Source organism: Lycorma delicatula, chromosome 8, assembly GCF_047948215.1.
Source record: "Lycorma delicatula isolate Av1 chromosome 8, ASM4794821v1, whole genome shotgun sequence".
Classification (NCBI taxonomy): domain Eukaryota; kingdom Metazoa; phylum Arthropoda; class Insecta; order Hemiptera; family Fulgoridae; genus Lycorma; species Lycorma delicatula.
Genome location: NC_134462.1, coordinates 124,702,823 through 124,726,292, shown reverse-complemented (window position 1 = coordinate 124,726,292; position 23,470 = coordinate 124,702,823). Strand labels below are relative to the sequence as shown.

Here is a 23,470-nt window from a genome sequence, read left to right as displayed (position 1 = left end):
TAAAAAGTAACGGAGATAGGGAACATACTTGTCGGACTCCCTTTCTTATTACGGCTTCTTTCTTATGTCTTATGTTCTTCAATTGTTACTATTGCTGTTTGGTTCCTGTACATGTTAGCAATTGTTCTTCTATCTCTGTATTTGAACCCTAATTTTTTTTAAATGCTGAACATTTTATTCCAGTCTACGTTATCGAATGCCTTTTCTAGGTCTATAAACGCCAAGTATGTCGGTTTGTTTTTCTTTAATCTTCCTTCTACTATTAATCTGAGGCCTAAAATTGCTTCCCTTGTCCCTATACTTTTCCTGAAACCAAATTGGTCTTCATCTAACACTTCTTCCACTCTTCTCTCAATTCTTCTGTATAGAATTCTAGTTAAAAATTTTAACACTTTTTTTGAAGTCTGATGGAAATTCCCCTTTTTCATAAATATTACACACCAGTTTGTATAATCTATCAATCGCTTCCTCACATGCACTCCGCAGTAATTCTAAAGGGATTCCGTCTATTCCAGGAGCCTTTCTGCCATTTAAATCTTTTCATACTCTCTTAAATTCAGATCTCAGTATTGTTTCTCCCATTTCATCCTCCTCAACTTCCTCTTCTTCCTCTATAACACCATTTTCTAATTCATTTCCTCTGTATAACTCTTCAATATATTCCACCCATCTATCGACTTTACCTTTAGTATTATATATTGGTGTACCATCTTTGTTTAACACATTATTAGATTTTAATTTATGTACCCCAAAATTTTCCTTAACTTTCCTGTATGCTCCGTCTATTTTACCAATGTTGAAAGAGAAATTTTCCACTCTTCTTTCGCCAGTTTGCACTTCCTGTTTATAGCATTTCTTAATTGCCGATAGTTCCTTTTACTTTCTTCATCACTAGCATTCTTATATTTTCTACGTTCATCCATCAGCTGCAATATATCGTCTGAAACCCAAGGTTTTCTATCAGTTCTCTTTATTCCGCCTAAATTCGCTTCTGCTGATTTAAGAATTTCCTTTTTAATATTCTCCCATTCTACTTCTACATTTTCTACCTTATCTTTTTTACTCGGACCTCTTGCGATGTCCTCCTCAAAAATCTTCTTTACCTCCTCTTCCTCAAGCTTCTCTAAATTCCACCGATTCATCTGACACCGATTCTTCAGGTTTTTAAACCCCAATCTACATTTCATTATCACAATCTATCATTTCATTACATTCATTATCATTTTTATTATCACCATTTCATTTCATTATGGTCGCTATCAATGTCTGCTCTAGGGTAAGTTTTGCAGTCAACGAGTTGATTTCTAAATCTTTGCTAAACCATGATATAATCTATGTGATACCTTGCAGTATCGCCTGGGTTTTTCCAAGTGTATATTCTTCTATTATGATTTTTAAATTGGGTGTTGGCAATTACTAAATTATACTTCGTGCAAACTCTTTCATTCCTTTTGCCCAGCCCGTATTCACCCACTATATTTCCTTCCTTGCCTTTTCCAATGCTTGCATTCCAATCTCCAACTATTGTTAAATTTTTATCTCCTTTTAGGTGTTTAATTGCTTCATCAATCTCTTCGTATACACACTCTACCTCATCGTCATCATCATGGGCGCTTGTAGGCATATAGACATTAACAATCGTTGTCGGTTTAGGTTTTGATTTTATCCTTATTATAATGATTCTATCGCTATGCATTTTGAAATACTCTACTCTCTTCCCTATCTTCTTGTTCATTATGAAACCAACTCTTGCCTGCCCATTATTTGAAGCTGAGTTAATTATTCTAAAATCACCTGACCAAAAGTCGCCTTCCTCTTCCCACCGAACCTCACTAATTCTTACTACATCCACATTTATCCTATCCATTTCCCTTTTTAAATTTTCTAGCCTACCAACCTTTTTTAAACTTCTAACATTCCACGCTCCGACTCGTAGAATGTTATTTTTTAATTTTCTGGTGACCCCTTCCTTGGTAGTCCCCACTCGGAGATCCGAATGGGGGACTAGTTTACCTCCGGAATATTTTACCAAGGAAGGCGCCTCCAGCATTGCTATATGAAAATGCAGAGAGCCACATTTTCTTGAAAAAAAAGCAGCTGTAGTTTTCCATTGCTTTCAGCTGCGCAGTACTCAGAGGATTTAGTGATGTTGATATGGCCGTTTAAATCATTCTGACTCACGCCCCTAACAACTACTGAAAGAGCTGCTGCCCTCTTTCAGGAATCATTCCTTAGTCTGGCTATCAACAGATACCTCTCCGATATGGTTGCACCTTCGGTCCAGCTACTTTGTATCCCTGAGCACTCAAGCCCCCTCACCAACGGCAAGGTCTCATGATTCATAGTGGAGGTTCTTCATGTAACCATACAATACTACTGCTTTAATGAGGTTGATTTTTGTGGTACAATTCTTTTCTTAGAATCAATTTTTAACTATTGCCCAAAGATTTTCTCTTGGGTTTAAGTCTGGGAAGTTGCCTGGCCATGGTAGTACTTTAATATTTCATTCTTCAAAAATGTTTTTCACTTTTTGGGAGCATGACATGGCATCAGATCTTCTTAGAACACTCCATTGCCTTGTGGAAATTTGTTTTGAAGTTGTGTCACAACTCTTTCCTTTAGAATCATGATATATCCATCACTTTTCAACATACCCTCTACTAGAAATAATGAACAAGGGCCTCCAAATGTGAAACAATCCAAAATATTTTTTCTAGGCATGTTTAATTGATTTTTGGATATGAGCCAGTGATGTATTTTCATCTGATGCTTTTCTAAAGTATCAAATTCTTTTCCCCTGAACATAAAAATGTGACTCATCAGAAAATATAACATTTTTCCAGTCTTCTTTGGTCTAGTTCATGTACTTTGGCCCACAACTGTTCCACTGGCTGCTAATTCTTGATTTAAGTCCATAGCAGATAATTTTGGATCAAGATTACTTTTTCTCACTAATAATAACTGATTCTCTGTTGAAGTAGTTTTTCTGTTACAGCCACATTTTCCTTTTCTTTGATGTGTAAAGGAACCAGTTTCTTTAAATTGTTTAAAGTAGCATTCACTGCCCCTAGTCCAACACAGAAGCTATCCGTCATTGATATTACTGGTATGCTCAAAAAAGGGAGACAATTTTTGATCACTTTCTTGGAGTTATGATCATTATTATACGTATATTCAAGACGCACAGAACAGAAAATATGATTTTGCAATAAAAAATGAAATAAACTTTCACAAAACACTATTTATAACATGAAAATTGCTAAATAATCGAAGAACAATAACCTCATATTACATAGACAACTTGAAGTATGGTAAGCAGTACTGTAGCCACAACAGAGAAATAAACAAAGAATTTCCTGTGTAGGGGTTAATTTGCACAGTAGATTAAAACATAATTTGCACTATCTTTATGTTCCAGCACAATTCTGAAATTGACTCTTTTGCTAATCTTGTTATGATTAATTGCTCTGCAATACGCAATTTTTTGTATATATTCATCAATTCATTATCATATTATATATAATTTATTTTTAATAATTAAAATTTTTAAAACAAAATGTAATTTTTCAGTTTCAGAACCTTCTTCACTGGATGAGCTTTCACAGGAATCAATGTTGGTGTGCTCAATGAGAGGTGATAGTGTATGAGATGATGGGAGGGGGGGCGAGCTTGACCCCTCTCATCCCTCCTCCTTCAAATCAACATAACCTATAATAGCAGAACACCTTTATTTATAGACTGTCATAAAATGGACGAATTCAATTCAAAAGCTTTATAATTTTATTTTAAATATTTATTATATAAAATTACAAATAGTAATGAACTTGTCTGGTTCAATATAAACGCATGTTATTTATTATTTTAAGTAATCAAAAGTGTAGTACAACTTACATATATAAGATTCTTGTGATAAAGTGCATAAAAATTTTAGCTTAAAATTAAAGTTATTGTTGATAATGTTCTTTGACACTTATGAATTATAATTTTCATTTTTAAACATTAGCTATTATTATATCTGTAACAATATTAGCTTCTTTTGAAGTTTTATCTATTAATTTCCAGAACTGAAGTATATCTATACATTAATATTTAAATGTACATAAACTAATAAATGTAATATTTTATATTTTAAATGGATAGTATTTATCTGTTTAATTATTCTTCAAAGGAAGCAATTTTAATTAGATTTCAAAGCTTAAAACTTATTATATTTAAAACAAAATGGTTGTGGATTCCTGATAAAAACAAAGTAACTGTAATAAGATCCATCAACCAAAAACTGTGTAATTAAGAACTGTGTTAACTAAGAACCATAATATTGAGCTGAGATGCTACAAAATTTTGTTTTTTTTTTTATTATAGAATCTTGGAAGATTTGACAGAAAATTGTGTCAAGATAGGCTCATTGAAGTGTACATCAATACATGATCGTTATATTTTTCTAGGCAAGTGTTTACAGCTATAAAGGTTGTCTCTCACATCCCAACCGCCAAACTCTTCTATCCTGCCAACTTTCCTCCTCCAAATTCCTTCTCTCCATCACCTCCTTCACTCCAGACATCCACTGCCTTGGAGATCGTTCATGTTTCCCCTCTCTCCTGGAGCCCATTCCAACATCCTCCTAGACTATCTATACTCCTCCATTCTCCAAACATGCCCATATCATTGCAGTTTTCTTCCCTCCAAAACATCAATCACTGTACCAATTGCCCTGATTCTTCTGATACCCTTATTTCTCACAAACCGCATTCTAGAGACTCCACAACTCGTACTGCATAGGAGTCAACATCTCCACAGCCAAAAACTTTCCCTCATCTCTTTTTCTAATCTCCCAAGCTTCTGAATAATACAATAAAGTGCTCTTTATAACACTCTTGTACAATCTATGCTTAGTTGCTTTCCATATCCCTTCAGACCACCACAAAGAATTGCACTTCTTCATAGTCATCTTCCCCAAAGTTATACAGTGATTTATGTCATCTTTACCATATAAAAATAAATCAGTTGTTATTCTGGTATCATAATAATGATTTTTTTTTAATATTACATTTAAACAATTCTTCTTACCTAAAATATCAGTTTATGTATGCAAAGGAACAGACACAAAATTGTCTGTAATAAGTTTAACAAGTAATAATTAGAAAATAAATATGTATTTGATACAACAATAAATAACTTTCTGTATTTTTCTACAGACGTAATTTCAGTTTAAAATTTATCATATTATGTTACAAGTTTTTCTATTTATCATTATAGAAATTTGCCACTAGTTTTTTCAGTCATTTTGCTGAATTTTTAAATGAATTGTTGCTTAGTAAAATAGTATTGCTTGAAAATAGTCAATGTTGTTTTTTAAGTAAAGAATTGGTTAAGATCTTTAACAATATGAATTTATTGCATTTCACTGATTTTCCCTCGCATAAGATAAAATTCATATGTAACAAACAGGCCGGTCGTATTTCAGAAAACACACTTGCAGTTCTTACAGACTTTATTTGACTTTCTTTGTTTTTAAAGTAGTCTTGAATGATGGCACTTGATTTGACTGGTATTTACTATCAGTAATTTTATAATATATTCATGTTTTATCACCAATAATGATAGAATGAAGAAATTCATTGACCTCTCACTTTTATTGATCGGTAAGGTTAACGCAGTTTACAAATCACATTTCTTGTCTTTTTTAGAGAAAAAACCACTGACATTCTCAAATGTCTACCATCAACAAACATTAAGCAAATCTTGAAATCTGAGGAAATTCATCAACAGAGAATTCACCTGTCTTTACAACATTCATTGTTGAATTAAAGTCTCAGTTTTACAGTCAAAAAACAAGTTATCCCGAATTAATATTTGATCCTCCTTTCTTGATTGGCAAGCTATTTTCTCACAGTTGATTGATTTTTAACACAGCCCAACTCACTTTCCTTATTTGATTAGACATTTTTACAGAATGAACGTTTTAAAGATTTAAAAACTGGATACCCTTAAGGTTTTAGATGTGAGTGATATTTTTCATATATTGTAAATATTCAGGAAAATAAGAATATTATATTTATAACCAAAGATCTTGTTTTAAAATAAACCAATATAAAAGGTAACAAATTGGCTTTATTGATGATTATAATCCACGACCACAATACAAGCACAAGAAAGTAACGAATGTTCTTTACTTACTAAATATTTAAATATCCATTATTTTTATGGATGGCCTTTGCCCTTATTTTATTTTACAATTACTGTTACAGTAGTAAGGTATGAACCACACATATGTTAAGTTTTTTCATATAAAATTGAGTGTATTTCATCATATCTAATATTTTTTTGAAGATATTTAACTTCCCAGATAAGAAATTATCTCAATAATATTTTTAAACTTCTGAAAAAATGTTAGCTTTATATCAAACTAGTTAAAGTCCATGATTTAATTAACAAAAATAAAAAAAGTTTTATGAGAATTATTATTCAATTTATAAAATGTCACATCTTATGAATGCTGACCATGAACTAATTTTTTAATCGAATTGATTTTCAAAATACTGATACAGAAATTATGCTGTAAACAACATATCTGTTATTGTTTAAAGAATATAGATTAAAAATTATACCTAATTGCAGCTTCACATTATTAACAGTATTATGGTTCTAATTTTTTCTTGGCTAAAAAGTAAAAATTTATGTGAATAAAAACTGTAAATCATACTACACAAACTAAATCATTATCTTACATCCAAGAACATTTACAAGAACCAAAATTAATTATATATTCTTGGTAAAAGTAAGAAATTATTTCATCTGTCTGTCCATAATTATCTCTACATGAATATATCGGGAGGATATGTAAATAAAATATATTTGTAATATATATTGTGTACATAAAAATATTTTACATTATGTATTTAATAATTTTGAATGAAATAAGTAAAGAATTGTTCCTAATGTACAGATAACTTCAAAGTGTTTACATAAATAAATATAAATGTATGCATTCAGTTCCAAAATTACATGAAATATGAATGCAAAATAAGACTTTAGAATGGTTATCATTCAGCCCTAAGTGAATATTTAATCATAATTGTTCTTTAAAAAACACATATTCTGATTTTTTATTATTGTATGTTTTTTTTATTTCAGTCAAAAAGTAGAATCTAATTAACTGAAACAAAAAGAATATTTTTGTTTAAGTAGAAAGCCAAAAACATTATTTTATAAAATAAAAAATAAAAAACCAGGGAGCATGTATTAAACAGCTCTTCCTTATTTTTATAAATGACAAATGCAGCTGTTAGTTTCAGGGATATCTATTTATTTATTTTTTATAAAACATTGATATACACATCGTATGTTAATCAGTTTGTGGTGAAGAGACTAATAAAGCAATTATTAACAATTTTGTCTGCACCTGAAAGGAGAATTTGTCTTTACTTTAAAATCTTGGTAGAGAATACTTTTATTGGTATAGGAAAGTTCTACAAATAGACAAATATAATTCATCACCTACATCTATTTAACTATGAATTAAAAGTAACAAAGATTATGTAATATTTCTTTACGTGAATTGAGCTACAGAACTTGGTGTTAATTTACACAAAAGCAGTTAGTTGGCTTTAATTGATGCTTATACAAATACATCCTTGACTTTAATTGATGCTTATATTAACACATCCTGGTAGTGAGTGTTAAAAAAAAATACTTTAGAAGAAACTTAGTAACTGCTAGGTGGGGGAGGGGGTGGAGGATTTCAGTGCGAAAGTAAGGAATATATTAATAAATCAACAAATGCCTATAAAATTAAATATTCTAATTTCATTATAATAACTAAATCGTTGCTAGAACAAGAAAAAATTAAATATTAAGTCAAGTAGTATGAATATTCCAAGTATACCATATCCTAAGTATTGCAAAAACAACAGACATACATTAAAGAATTTAGTTTATCCTGGGTCCTGGTTAAAAAGTTTTAGACAAATCTATTTGTTCAAAAATTAATAAAAACTTTGTACAAATTTTTGGAATAAAATTGGTACCAATTTCAAAAAGAAATCTCAAAGAAGAAGAGTATTATTATTTTTTTTAGGGCATTTGTGAATTTTGTTTTTATTTTCCTTTTGTTACAAAAGTAATAACAAAAAAATGAAGTAAAGAAAATATTTGTTTTTTAACTGAAGTTGTTCATAAATTGTATTACACTATGTTTATATTTAAGTTTTATTATTCCTTTGCAGTAAATTACTGTTTTAATATTATGTATTTTCTATTACAAATTAGGTAGATAATATCAGTACCTATTTTTTTTCTATTTGAATTTATCAGCCACTTACTTCCACAGAAGTAATAAAAACACATTCAAAGAACAATTATTTTTGAGATCAGATTTTTAATTAGTGTTACCAAGAAACACAATTATAATTTTCTTTCTTGATCATCTTTGAATGCACTTAAATTATTGAATAATTATCATTATCAAATGAATAATTATTATTATCAAGCCGACTGGTTGTATAAAAATTCAGATAGGTTGCTTACAGAAATTCAGAAAAAAGATATTTGTAATTAAATATTAATTCTAATATGACTTTCTACAAGATTTACTCATCTCAGAACATAAACCGAGGCATAACACATAAACTGGTTCTGAACTGATATGGTACAGCTACAAAATCCCTGTTCACCCTTCCATTTATTGATATAATTCTACTTTTAAGAACTCTAGTTTGGGATCTTGAAAAAACTATTTCTAAATTGAATCTAGAATCTAAGCAGATGGTTAGATACTTCTTCCTGCTGCATTGTCTACCTTCCTTCAATTTTTTAGCAGTGCATGCCTATGTAGCTATTCAGTTTCGGTGTAGGTTTGTAGCAACCAGATATAATGCATGCAGTGTCACTAATGATAATTACTTGTTTTGTATTCCGTGAGACATTCCAAACAGATATACCATATCCACTACATATATTAAAATATTTTTTAACGAAATAAATATTTTAAACTTATAATTTCATTCCTGATTCAATTCCAGTGCTGAGAACATTTAGACCTAAGCATCAACATAAAACAGTTTATTGCATTAAGATTTATAACTGAATTCTGGTAGCATACATTACGTAATAGTATTGAAAGAAAAATGCACTTAAAAAAACCGTAAGTTGGAATTTATTTAAGGAAAATTTTAAATAATATGAAATAAATATTTAGGTACTGTAATTATTTTTTACAAAAAACAAATTTAACAATTAAATTTTAGTAAATACTTTATGTATGTTTTATGGACATTTATATTATTGTGCAATGTTAATTCTTCCTGAAATTTACAAAAATAATTTATTACTAAGCAATTAAATTTTATGGATTAACTGTAAATAACAATAGTATTTACATTAAACCATCATTACAATAAATAAGTATAACTGATTTATTCATTCTGATTTTCTTTTAATTGTTTTGTATTATTACCACATCCTTTTAGTCCTTTCATATAAAATATAAATAGATAAAATGATTATCAAAAATTGTTTCAGATTTATTTATAACTGTCTTATACTGTGCAATTTTATTTGCTTTTTGCTAGCATATATAAACAAACAAGTAAGTTAATTTTGATCAAAACAAAATCTCAGGTGAAAATATTAACTTCTTAATTACTGCATTCTTGATGTTATTGTCTGAAAAACCGCTGCTTTCCATGTTTGTTAAAATCACGATTACATAAAACATTACTGAAGCATATTGATTATAATATACTTTCATATATTAGCCACTCACTTCACTGAGAGCATGTATTTATCTACATTGGTTAAAACAGAACACAAATGTATGAAAGTAGTAAAGCTTAATGGACTACATGTGCATTTCAGATGTTAATGTGTAGCATAAGAAATTTTAATTAATTTTTTACACTTTCACTCAAAACATTTTACTTTCTCATCTTGATGGCGCTATAGTATTGTAATCTATAGTATAGTATTGTAAGTATTGTAATCGGTCTAATTTGGGCAAATGCACTTTTCATCAGATCTTGACGTTTTCACACCTACAGAACCCAAAAAACCAGGTAGAAATTTTTTGAATGTTAATGTTCATATGTATGTGTTTTCAGTATTGGCCTCTAAAGCACCTTATATCTCCACAACTACTGGACTGTTTTTGACCAAACTTGGTCAGATTACTATACGGGGCATTGATGCCATTAAATTTTCAACTTAAAGATCAAGGGGATAAGGCTGTAGAGCTAGGTCACCCCAGTATATTCAGATTTCACCTAATTAAGGTCATATTTTTCTTAGGCATTTTGTTAACAATAAAAAAATAAGAATATTTGAAAAAAAAACTTTTGCAAAATTGCACCCCTACAAAAAATGCTATAAACTACTGCAATGTTGTGACGTCACAGATGAACTATAGAATTAAATAAATGAATAATATTTAAAGTGTAAAAAAGTAATTCGGTCTGGCTGGGTCTCAAACTCGACCGCCTGGTTGACTCGTACCTGGTGCGTTAAGCCTTGCGGCTATATCAGTCTTGTGACTGTATAACCAAACTTTGTTGTGTGTAAGTTGTAAAATAACATTAGTTTAGTTAGTGCCAACCGTCAGCACCAGTACTACCCCACTTGCACGAATTAAATATATGCACGCGCGCTTTAGTCATTGAATCATTGAATTAAATAAATTTAAAAATATTACATTTAAATAAAATGATAAATATTTTAAATTAAGTTGTGTGTGTAAGCCATGTATCAGAAATAACCTGCACGTGTAGGAGATTCTCAGAACATGGCTTTAGCCACATGATGGGAAAGTCCTATAACTGTGTTATCAGATTTTTTCTATAATTTTTATTTTGTTTGTTTTTATTTTGTTCACTATCTGATGGCTGATTATAAGCAAATTATTTTTTACATTGTGGGTGTTCAATTAGATGAAAAAATAATTGAGATTCTCTGTGTTGAGATAATGAAAACACTGAAGAACTGACCATGATTCCAATCAAGAATAATATACTAATGAAGAAATTGGTAAACCATCCTTCTTTAAGATATTTGTCCAGCCTTCCCTGGTTGTTTTATAAATATCATTACTAACTGGTTGAAACATACTCCCATTCTATCTTACTTTGTGGAGATAGAACATAACATATGATTTATCAGTATGGTAGATTAATTAGTTGCTTTACATTGCCACAGTCATTCTTAAGGCTGTGGTAAGCATAAACCAATTGAGATACAGTTTCTTTCGCTGAAAATAATGATTTTTATAATAACAGCCAGCAACTGAAATTAGTAGAGTGAAGATGAATATCACCACATTTCAATGGGCTTCACATACTGATATCCAACTATGTATACATATTTCTTTTGTGAAAGAAGAAACACGATACATAAAATTTTATGTATCGTGTTATATTTTATTAAGATCAAATAGAAAAATGCATTTATTAAAAAAATCATAAGTCTTATTGCTTTTCTTGATCAGATATGAAAATATTTTTTTTTTAAATTTCAAATATTTTCATAAAAATTATATATACAGAGTGATTAAAAGAATGTACAAAAAATGTATACACATTTCGACTGTCAGAAATTTTATTTTCCTGTCAAGAATTAAGAATCTAATTTAATTGATTTAAAAATATTTTTAAGATTCAATTAAAAAGAATAAGTGGTATGTTATCATGGATTGCAAGTTTATGATGTCTTTTGTAATATATATGTAAGTGTATGCAGCTGATGATGCGAATTGGGCTCACGAAAACACTTCTGTTCGTATAATGAAATAAGGTAAGTCATCCTATTTCAATTATTCTGTACTTGAGTTAATCTTCTTTTTTTTTTTGTCTTCAGTCATTTGACTGGTTTGATGCAGCTCTCCAAGATTCCCTATCTAGTGCTAGTCGTTTCATTTCAGTACACCCTCTACATCCTACATCCCTAACAATTTGTTTTACGTATTCCAAACGTGGCCTGCCTACACAATTTTTCCCTTCTACCTGTCCTTCCAATATTAAAGCGACTATTCCAGGATGCCTTAGTATGTGGCCTATAAGTCTGTCTCTTCTTTTAACTATATTTTTCCAAATGCTTCTTTCTTCATCTATTTGCCGCAATACCTCTTCATTTGTCACATTATCCACCCATCTGATTTTTAACATTATCCTATAGCACCACATTTCAAAAGGTTCTAATCTTTTCTTCTCAGATACTCCGATTGTCCAAGTTTCACTTCCATATAAAGCAACACTCCAAACATACACTTTCAAAAATCTTTTCCTGACATTTAAATTAATTTTTGATGTAAGCAAATTATATTTCTTACTGAAGGTTCGTTTAGCTTGCGCTATTCGGCATTTTATATCGCTCCTGCTTCGTCCATCTTTAGTAATTCTACCTCCCAAATAACAAAATTCTTCTACCTCCATAATCTTTTCTCCTCCTATTTTCACATTCAGTGGTCCATCTTTGTTATTTCTACTACATTTCATTACTTTTGTTTTGTTCTTGTTTATTTTCATGCGATAGTTCTTGCGTAGGACTTCATCTATGCCGTTCATTGTTTCTTCTAAATCCTTTTTACTCTCAGCGAGAATTACTATATCATCAGCAAATCGTAGCATCTTTATCTTTTCACCTTGTACTGTTACTCCGAATGTAAATTGTTCTTTAACATCATTAACTGCTAGTTCCATGTAAAGATTAAAAAGTAACGGAGATAGGGAACATCCTTGTCAGACTCCCTTTCTTATTACGGCTTCTTTCTTATGTCTTATGTTCTTCAATTGTTACTGTTGCTGTTTGGTTCCTGTACATGTTAGCAATTGTTCTTCTATCTCTGTATTTGAACCCTAATTTTTTTTAAATGCTGAACATTTTATTCCAGTCTACATTATCGAATGCCTTTTCTAGGTCTATAAATGCCAAGTATGTCGGTTTGTTTTTCTTTAATCTTCCTTCTACTATTAATCTGAGGCCTAAAATTGCTTCCCTTGTCCCTATACTTTTCCTGAAACCAAATTGGTCTTCATCTAACACTTCTTCCACTCTTCTCTCAATTCTTCTGTATAGAATTCTAGTTAAAAATTTTGATGCATGACTAGTTAAACTAATTGTTCTGTATTCTTCACATTTTTCTGCCCCTGCTTTCTTTGGTATCATTACTATAACACTTTTTTTGAAGTCTGACGGAAATTCCCCTTTTTCATAAATATTACACACCAGTTTGTATAATCTATCAATCGCTTCCTCACATGCACTGCGCAGTAATTCTAAAGGGATTCCGTCTATTCCAGGAGCCTTTCTGCCATTTAAATCTTTTCATGCTCTCTTAAATTCAGATCTCAGTATTGTTTCTCCCATTTCATCCTCCTCAACTTCCTCTTCTTCCTCTATAACACCATTTTCTAATTCATTTCCTCCGTATAACTCTTCAATATATTCCACCCATCTATCGACTTTACCTTTAGTATTATATATTGGTGTACCATCTTTGTTTAACACATTATTAGATTTTAATTTATGTACCCCAAAATTTTCCTTAACTTTCCTGTATGCTCCGTCTATTTTACCAATGTTGAAAGAGAAATTTTCCACTCTTCTTTCGCCAGTTTGCATTTCCTGTTTATAGCATTTCTTAATTGCCGATAGTTCCTTTTACTTTCTTCATCACTAGCATTCTTATATTTTCTACGTTCATCCATCAGCTGCAATATATCGTCTGAAACCCAAGGTTTTCTATCAGTTCTCTTTATTCCGCCTAAATTCGCTTCTGCTGATTTAAGAATTTCCTTTTTAACATTCTCCCATTCTACTTCTACATTTTCTACCTTATCTTTTTTACTCGGACCTCTTGCGATGTCCTCCTCAAAAATCTTCTTTACCTCCTCTTCCTCAAGCTTCTCTAAATTCCACCGATTCATCTGACACCTATTCTTCAGGTTTTTAAACCCCAATCTACATTTCATTATCACAATCTATCATTTCATTACATTCATTATCATTTTTATTATCACCATTTCATTTCATTATGGTTGCTATCAATGTCTGCTCTAGGGTAAGTTTTGCAGTCAACGAGTTGATTTCTAAATCTTTGCTAAACCATGATATAATCTATGTGATACCTTGCAGTATCGCCTGGCTTTTTCCCAGTGTATATTCTTCTATTATGATTTTTAAATTGGGTGTTGGCAATTACTAAATTATACTTCGTGCAAACTCTTTCATTCCTTTTGCCCAGCCCGTATTCACCCACTATATTTCCTTCCTTGCCTTTTCCAATGCTTGCATTCCAATCTCCAACTATTGTTAAATTTTTATCTCCTTTTAGGTGTTTAATTGCTTCATCAATCTCTTCGTATACACACTCTACCTCATCGTCATCATCATGGGCGCTTGTAGGCATATAGACATTAACAATCGTTGTCGGTTTAGGTTTTGATTTTATCCTTATTATAATGATTCTATCGCTATGCGTTTTGAAATACTCTACTCTCTTCCCTATCTTCTTGTTCATTATGAAACCAACTCTTGCCTGCCCATTATTTGAAGCTGAGTTAATTATTCTAAAATCACCTGACCAAAAGTCGCCTTCCTCTTCCCACCGAACCTCACTAATTCTTACTACATCCACATTTATCCTATCCATTTCCCTTTTTAAATTTTCTAGCCTACCAACCTTTTTTAAACTTCTAACATTCCACGCTCCGACTCGTAGAATGTTATTTTTTAATTTTCTGGTGACCCCTTCCTTGGTAGTCCCCACTCGGAGATCCGAATGGGGGACTAGTTTACCTCCGGAATATTTTACCAAGGAAGGCGCCTCCAGCATTGCTATATGAAAATGCAGAGAGCCACATTTTCTTGAAAAAAAAGCAGCTGTAGTTTTCCATTGCTTTCAGCTGCGCAGTACTCAGAGGACTTAGTGATGTTGATATGGCCGTTTAAATCATTCTGACTCACGCCCCTAACAACTACTGAAAGAGCTGCTGCCCTCTTTCAGGAATCATTCCTTAGTCTGGCTATCAACAGATACCTCTCCGATATGGTTGCACCTTCGGTCCAGCTACTTTGTATCCCTGAGCACTCAAGCCCCCTCACCAACGGCAAGGTCTCATGATTCATAGTGGAGGTTCTTCATGTAAACATACAATACTACTGCTTTAATGAGGTTGATTTTTGTGGTACAATTCTTTTCTTAGAATCAATTTTTAACTATTGCCCAAAGATTTTCTCTTGGGTTTAAGTCTGGGAAGTTGCCTGGCCATGGTAGTACTTTAATATTTCATTCTTCAAAAATGTTTTTCACTTTTTGGGAGCATGACATGGCATCAGATCTTCTTAGAACACTCCATTGCCTTGTGGAAATTTGTTTTGAAGTTGTGTCACAACTCTTTCCTTTAGAATCATGATATATCCATCACTTTTCAACATACCCTCTACTAGAAATAATGAACAAGGGCCTCCAAATGTGAAACAATCCAAAATATTTTTTCTAGGCATGTTTAATTGATTTTTGGATATGAGCCAGTGATGTATTTTCATCTGATGCTTTTCTAAAGTATCAAATTCTTTTCCCCTGAACATAAAAATGTGACTCATCAGAAAATATAACATTTTTCCAGTCTTCTTTGGTCTAGTTCCATTTTCTGTATTTTATTATAATGCAGTAAGTGTTATATATATATCCAAAACAACCATTGAAACATGTCTGCTTATAGATCTATTCTGATATAATTATTATTGTTCTCCATCTGTTTTGTTGTTTTAACATTTAGTGATGTTTTATTCAAATAGTAATGTGTCAACCTACGACCCATTATTTTTTAAATTGACCTTTGCATTTTGAAGAGATGGATTTTTAAATCAGGAATAAAGTAATTGTCTTGATAACTTATTATCTGGAATAACCTATATTTCCCATATTTTCGTTGCCAAATATTCTTTCACATGATTTCAATTCAGTATTTGTGTGCTTTAGTTAAACTATATAAAATGTGGTACATAACTCAATTACTGTAATTCAGAATTTACTTTGGGACAAGTGATTTTAGAACATGCAGTATTCAGTTATATTGGAAGAAAAGAGATTGTACTATGTGTCTCCATGTGTAAGCTTGCTATTTTCCTGATGCAAAACAATTAGTCATCATGGTTACTGTACAGTTTTGCTATTACAAGGCTGCTAGGTAGATATTTGGATCTAGACCAGAATGACGATAGTGTCATCATCCATAATGCTCATTCCACAGATGAAAGAACTTATATAATCCAGAGTACATTGGTGCTGTTAGTCTAATAATTTGCATAATCTAATGCATTCAACTAAACACCATTCAATAGCACTAATCCGTTTCCGCATCTAAGATAAAGATAAGTTTTTCTTATTAAGATTTATATTCTCATCTATTTAAAATTCTGAATCATAAAAGTTGAAAAATTCTTGACAATTGCATGAATGAATGGAAGAAGTGGCTGGGGTATAGTTAATCTGCTGACATGATAGGCTCATTCTTTTTTAAGTTTAATAAAAAAAAGGACTTAGACAATTCAGAATATTATCTACTCATAATTTTTTTTAACTGGTTTCATCAAGGCAGGAATGTATATATACTTTCAGACTATAACATCCTAAGGTTACTTTTTGTTATAGAAATAACAATTTTTTGGTTGGTTCAATATTCTTGATCTTCCTTTATTTGGGTGTTTAAAAAAAAGGTTATTTTTTATGTTCAAAATGGTTACAAATTAATGAATAAATTAGGTAGCTTAAATGTAAGTAAAGACACTAGAAGGGCTCGTTATAATAAGTAATAATAATAATTCTTATTTTTTTTATTTAAATTTTTTTAATAATATAGTTATTGAATTTAATAAAAAATATTATATACAAAGAAATACCTTACCTATGGGATGTCTATTATCAGCAATTATGTCAGAAATATATTTACATAATTTTGAGAGTAAATTAGTACACTCGTACACATTTAGTTACAATATGGGCATGGTATGTTGATGATATTCTCATTACATATAACCCTGTAATAAACAGTGAACATCTAATAATATTAAACAAATTAAATTTATTTAATTTATTAAATTATATATTATATTTATTAAATTTATTAATTTTATATTTATTAAATTTAAGAGTTCAAAATTCACATTTGAAATAGATAAATAATAGAATGTTAAATTATTTAGATGTCAGTATTGAAATAAACAAGGATAACCAAACTGAAACAATGAGTATATAGGAAACCTACTTCTAATAATATTCATCAAAAATCAAATTATCCTAGTTCTCATAAAATTAACATTTATACGAATATGATTAATTAGGCAATCAAATATATATATAAAAGTTAAATAAGGAAATAAATATCATAAAACATATTGTGGTTGAAAATGGACATGATACTACTTTAATAATATTTATAAAAAAACGAAATAACTATCTACAACCAATATATGATACAAAAGATGAAATATACAAAAGTATTTATACACTAATAACATCACTGATAGCATTATTAAAACTTAAATACAGGGTTATTGAAAAGTTGCAGCAGTTTAAAAATATCATCTATCTCAGAAACTACTAGAAATAATAAAACTAGTATTTTATAAAAATTCACCAAGTCAAAAATTTTTTGTACATACCTTAAAATGTTTCAATATGAGCTCCTTTGGTTACTCATAATAATCGACTTCTGCCCAGCTCTGCTGGTTCATCGCAGCTGTAACTGTGGCAATAAGAGTTGTGATCTGTTGTCTTAAATGTTGTACATCCCTGATTTTTTCACTGTAGACAATGTTTTTACTTATCCCCATAGAAAAAAGTCTAGGGATATAAATTATGGGCTTCTTGGAGGCCAAAGCAAAGGACCAGCCCTGATCAATTCCAACAATTAGGTTATTCACTGGGAGTGCATCAAACACCTAGGCTAAAGTGTGGGGGCGCACTATCTTGTTGAAACATTACAGCAGCATTACTTTCTTGATCAGTTTGGTCAGCTTGTGGGGAAATGTACAGTTGTAGATTGTCTATGCTCAACTGCTTCATCACTTGTTTTGTGCTGTCCAGGGGACTTTCATTCCACATTGCCAGATTCCTTTAACTGCTCGTACCATTGTCTAATGATGTTTGTTTGATGTTTGAGGGGAATCATTGCCATAAACATACTGAAAAGTCTATTGAACAATTATAACTAATTTATACTCACAAAACGCTAACCATAAAACACATTGTGCTTACTGCTGAACTGTCCCCATTGCACTGACCAACAGTGGCACAGAGATGTTGTTCGTTGTGCTGTTGTGTGCATCGCCACATCTAAAAACACTTGGATGATATCCCGATTATTTTGCAGTTCCAATTAATACTTTATTTCAATTACATATGTTTTTTTTTGTTGCAACCTTTTTCAATGATCCTGTATTTAAACTAGCATAGAAACCTAATAACCAAATAATAATAAATTATACAATCTGTGTGGAATTTATAAAATGAAATGTAATGATTATGATGATATTTATATATAAAAAACAAATAGATCCTTTAAAACTAAATTTCTTGAATATTTTAGAAATTACAAAAGTATTAAATTAGGCTTATCTAATATGGCAAACCATCTAATAAACCATAAACATTCTATTTCTGAAATTAACTCAAATTTAGAAATATTAGAAATTAATAAAGGTTACATAAAAATTAATTATAATAGAAAAATATTACTTCTTTTTCCTCATATTTTATGACGGCATGGATTTTTTTAGCCAGTCCATTATCCAAGTCTGTTTGATTGGACTGCTTGGGCCTTATGGTCCTCCCAGTACTTTTTCATATGTTGCAATATCTGTGCCCTTTCTGATGTTGAAAATGTTCATGTTGTCAGTTTCTTTCTTATAAGTGTGATGCGAGTGTTTGTGTCTTGATTTTTTTGTTTAAATTTATCTTGTCTTTGGTATCTTCTGCTTTAAGGCCAATTTCCTTCAGATCCTCTCTTATTTCTCTAATCCATTTGCATTCTGTGTTGGTATTTTTGAGTGTTGTTTCAGAAGTCTTGAATCTTGCATCCTCATGATGTGTTCAAAGAATCATAGTATTCTTTTACACATGGTATCAGTGATGAATTCTACCTACTTAAACATGACTTAGTTAAGCCCGCTCCACCACTGCCTGTCTTTCTGGTACTTTTTGTTATGCAGGTTCTTCCAATTCTTTTGATTATCAGGACTCTGTCAGTCTTAGATTGTTCATTGAGGTGGAAGAAAAAATTTTGTGTTGGTCCATTAGGTCGGTTATTATTTTTAGTTTACCAGCCTGCATGAGTGAGTTTACCTTGTTTGTGGAGAGTAGGTGATTTGCTTTGATTTGATTTTGGATTTTTTTATTGTTCTTGTTCACGTGTGGGATGTTAGGTTAGGGCTTTCCAATGTTTCTCATTGCATGTTATCTTTTAAGTAGCAGCCTACTGTATCCAAGTGCTGCCTTCTCGAAATTCTAGTGTTGCTTGATTCAGCCAGTGGTGTATTCCTGAAATATATATTCATGGTTGACTGTCAAAAGGTCACCTGTGGTAGGACTTGGTGCTGAGTTACAACTCTAGATGTGATCTAGTGAGGTATGTCTTGATGATAAATGAAGGTATGAAATTTGTTTAGATTCAGTTCACAGGACAAATTTCTCCTATTTGTTTCGGATATATCCAGGCGCACCTCATGGAGGCTCAATCTGACTTTTGTTAAAGTTGTTATTTTGGAGAAAAGTTAAAAAAGTTCAATCCTAAACTTTACAATGAAAATTACATATATAAATACAAACAAAATTTCAATCTGATATACCATCAGACAGTGTTTGAGGAAGACAGTCCTATAAAAACTGCAACAGATAACAGCACTCATATAAATTAATATGCAATTCTCATTATTTAGTATTTTTATTTTTAAATTTTTACTATGCCATAAAATTATTTTAATCATGACAGGATGTGGGATTCCACGAAAGTACTTTCATGAAGAATTAATGTAAGATATGAGAGTATGTCTTATCATGTTATTCTGTACTAGGTGATTTAAATGTAATTAATTTTATAACTTGATCAGTTGCTATAATTATTGTTCTTTGTATATTTTTACTGTTAAATACATTTAATTAAGCCACATAGGTGTTAAGGCAGGCTTAGATTGAGTGTGAACTTTTAAATTTTATCATATATAGATTTCGGCTTTTAAAAGGTAAGTTTACGTGAAGTGCATCAGTAATGAGGAATTTTGTTCTCTTCCCATGACCTTATACTGCTTATCAATCTTAATGCCACAGTTATAGCATATTACATACCTTCCTGATTGAATTAATATGTAACAGTCAAAAAGGACTGAAGAGAAATAATTCAAAACCCCTAAAAACATTCCTTCATCTCTAGATTCTCACAGTAGTAGTTTATCTTAATTAGGTTTCTAAACATTTATACTTGGAGCTATAAATGATTGTACCTTTACTTCCTCACTGGATTTTGAGATCTGAACAAGGACTTTCTCTTAGTTATATCATGTTTTCAGACAATTTTTTTTTCTTTCATCTTTGATCCACCTAAATGTTTTTACCTTAATTCTAGAAGCAGCGGTGGCAAAGTTCTGTGTAGATAGTCTACATATCATTTATTAATAATTTATGTATTATCCTTTAATAATAGCTATAACTTTTAATATCAATTCTGTTAAATTTGAGAAAGTACAAAGATAAGCGATAAAAATATGGCAAATCAAAAATTTGTTTTTAGAATTAAACTGAACAGTTCTAACAAGGAAATTTAAAAAGTGAGGTGTAAACTTTTTTATGCCTTATTCTAGTAATTACCTATTAAATTTAGCTTCTTGTAAAGCCTTTTTCTTAGTACTTGAAAAATAAATTGCATGATAAGTTACCCTTTAGTAGGATCAACATCCCTTCTCTTAAGATGTAAGTTTATTTTATTTTCTGGTAACATTACCTTGTCCAAGAGTAAGTTTTTACAGCATACGTACTTGTATAATTAGCCCATAGATTCTTATTGTTATTTAGTAAATAACCTGAAATTCTTGCAGATGTTATAGCTAATACATAATTTGAGTTACCATCCTCAACTTCACTAATACTAGAAATCTGAATTATTTCAATATGTATGTTTCTAAATTCATGTAATATAAATGCATCTTCATTGGCTTTTAAATATTAATTTTATATTTTCATAACTAAAAGTTAAAAAAAACAGTGAAATGTACAGAAATGGAAATTAATTTGTATAATGAGCAGCTGTTATGGTAACATTTTCAAAATATTAATACATTCATAAAAACACAGATATCAATCTGTGTTCAGTCAAGACAAAAATTAACAAAAAAAATATGAACATTTACTGAAGTGCTAATACTTATATTAGTAGAAATAACCAGTGTCAGTTTTTTGACTTCGCTGTTTGAAATGCATTATATCTCAAAATATCAGCAGTTGCTGCTTCCAGGATTAAACTTCTGTAGATTTTCAGTGACACTATTTTTTGTTGTTGCAAGTTAATAGACAGTCCTCCAGTAGTAGCCTTTTCTTTATATTAGACAATACTTTCTTCATTCCTCTGTGCATTCAACCTTCAGTTTTATCCGGTTACTCTTATAACAAGTTGATTGTACAACAAGTATGATCCTGTACAACAAGATGACGTATGTTTTTTAACTTGTTAGATGTACGTGCCTAATACCTCATTATATATTTCACTTTTAATTTATATATATATATATATATATATATATATATATATATTCTGATATATCTAAACCATTTGTAGGCAGCAATTTAAAAATTTTATTTAATTTTTTGTATATCAGTATACAGGCAGTTCTGTTTTATACAGGCAGGTTGTTACCCTTCATATAATTTAAGACTAAACTTTTTTAATTCAGTCATAGTTAAACATAACTGGATTTCTTTATTTTGTGGTATTTGCATAATAATTTAATTTTAATTTTTTGAAATATCTACTCATTAAAAGAATTGAAAGAGCCTGTCTTTACATTGAGCATTCTCAATAAATTTAAATTAATAATTTTTTTAAATTAAATTTTGGTTTTGTACATATTATTGACAGCTGTCAAGTCAATAAAGAAACAACATCTGGTAGAGGTTCGTTCGATGGCGAACCCGCCAGCAATAGTGAAAGTGACATTAGAGTCGATATGTCTTCTACTCGGGGAAGGTACTACATATCCGGCCGATTGGAAAACAATAAGATCTGTCATCATGCGTGAAAACTTCATTTCTACTATCGTCAACTTTAATACTGAAGATCTTAAGTGTGTTTTTTAATCATAACGCCTGTTTTATTAGATAGATAATAAATATACTTAATTTATTTTACACTCCTCCCTTCTCAGATATATATGTTTCTAAGCTGCTGCATGTTAGGCTGTAGTCACATCATCCTCCCTAGCCATAATATATTCGGTGTATATACGTATATGATTCCAAAAGTTTTACTGTAAAGAATATTCTTTTGTTTTAAGTAATTCTTTACATAAATTTTAAATTTTAAAACTAATAAACATTTTTACAAAATGCATTTAATTGCAAAATTAGACAAAGATTTAATAATTTAATTAATTACATTTCAATACTTACTTAACTACTTTTTGGAATCATTTTCTGATTGTATTGTAGTTAGCTTCATTTTATATTTAATTGGTATATGTTTAGTTAACGGTTAGTTTTTCATATTTTTATTGGCAATAAAAGAAATAGTAATTAATAGTATTTACCCTTTGCTTATATTTAGAAGTGTATTTATATACTTTTATACATTTTTGCCTAAAAAGTTAAAAAAAGGATTTTCATAAATATTTACTTAAGTATTTTTTGAGGAATGTAATGAATGCTTCATTTAATTATAGAATTTTTAAAGCTGTTAATTTTGTGCTCAATGTAGCATGAAATTATTTAATTTTATTTATATTTTTTTAATGCCCTTATTAGTGCACATTTTTTTGGGGTTTATTGTAATGTTTAGGAATATATGGTAATTTATCATGATGAGGTATGTATTTAAAGTTTAAACAAAGAAAGACATGTATTTTTGTGATTTAGATTTTAATGTCATTCAAATTCCATAGACATACATTCTATTACTCTTAATTGTCAATTGTTAGCTTCCGCACAAGATGTGAATTCAACTTTTTATATTTCTTTAAAGTATTTTCATCATAATACAGGTATCAGAACAACATGCTATGTTAAAAAAACAAGCAATTTTATTTATACATGTTTCCTTATTTATAAAAATGGTTCACAAATTTTAAAATAATTTCCATTACTTTCTAATGATAAATAATATATGTTGTAGCCTGTTGAAAGTAGTTTATTGAAGAACATTTTCATATTAATTTTATTTTTCTTAGTTTCATAGTAGGTACAATTCATTATTTAATTTATTTAATACTTACTACCTGTATA

The 23,470-nt window shown here is 30.2% G+C and overlaps 1 protein-coding gene across 4 annotated transcripts in view; it reads left to right on the top strand.

The window, feature by feature from the left end:
* The window catches only part of Awh (LIM/homeobox protein arrowhead), a 455,485-nt gene extending 446,085 nt beyond the window's left edge, over window positions 1-9,400 (top strand). For all 4 annotated transcript variants that reach the window (XM_075372512.1, XM_075372511.1, XM_075372513.1 and 1 more), the window contains one exon: window positions 3,571-9,400. In XM_075372512.1, the coding sequence (XP_075228627.1) occupies window positions 3,571-3,647 (77 nt within the window). In that variant the 3' untranslated portion in view covers window positions 3,648-9,400. The remainder of the gene's footprint in view (window positions 1-3,570) is intronic.
* Window positions 9,401-23,470: the final 14,070 nt, after the last annotated feature.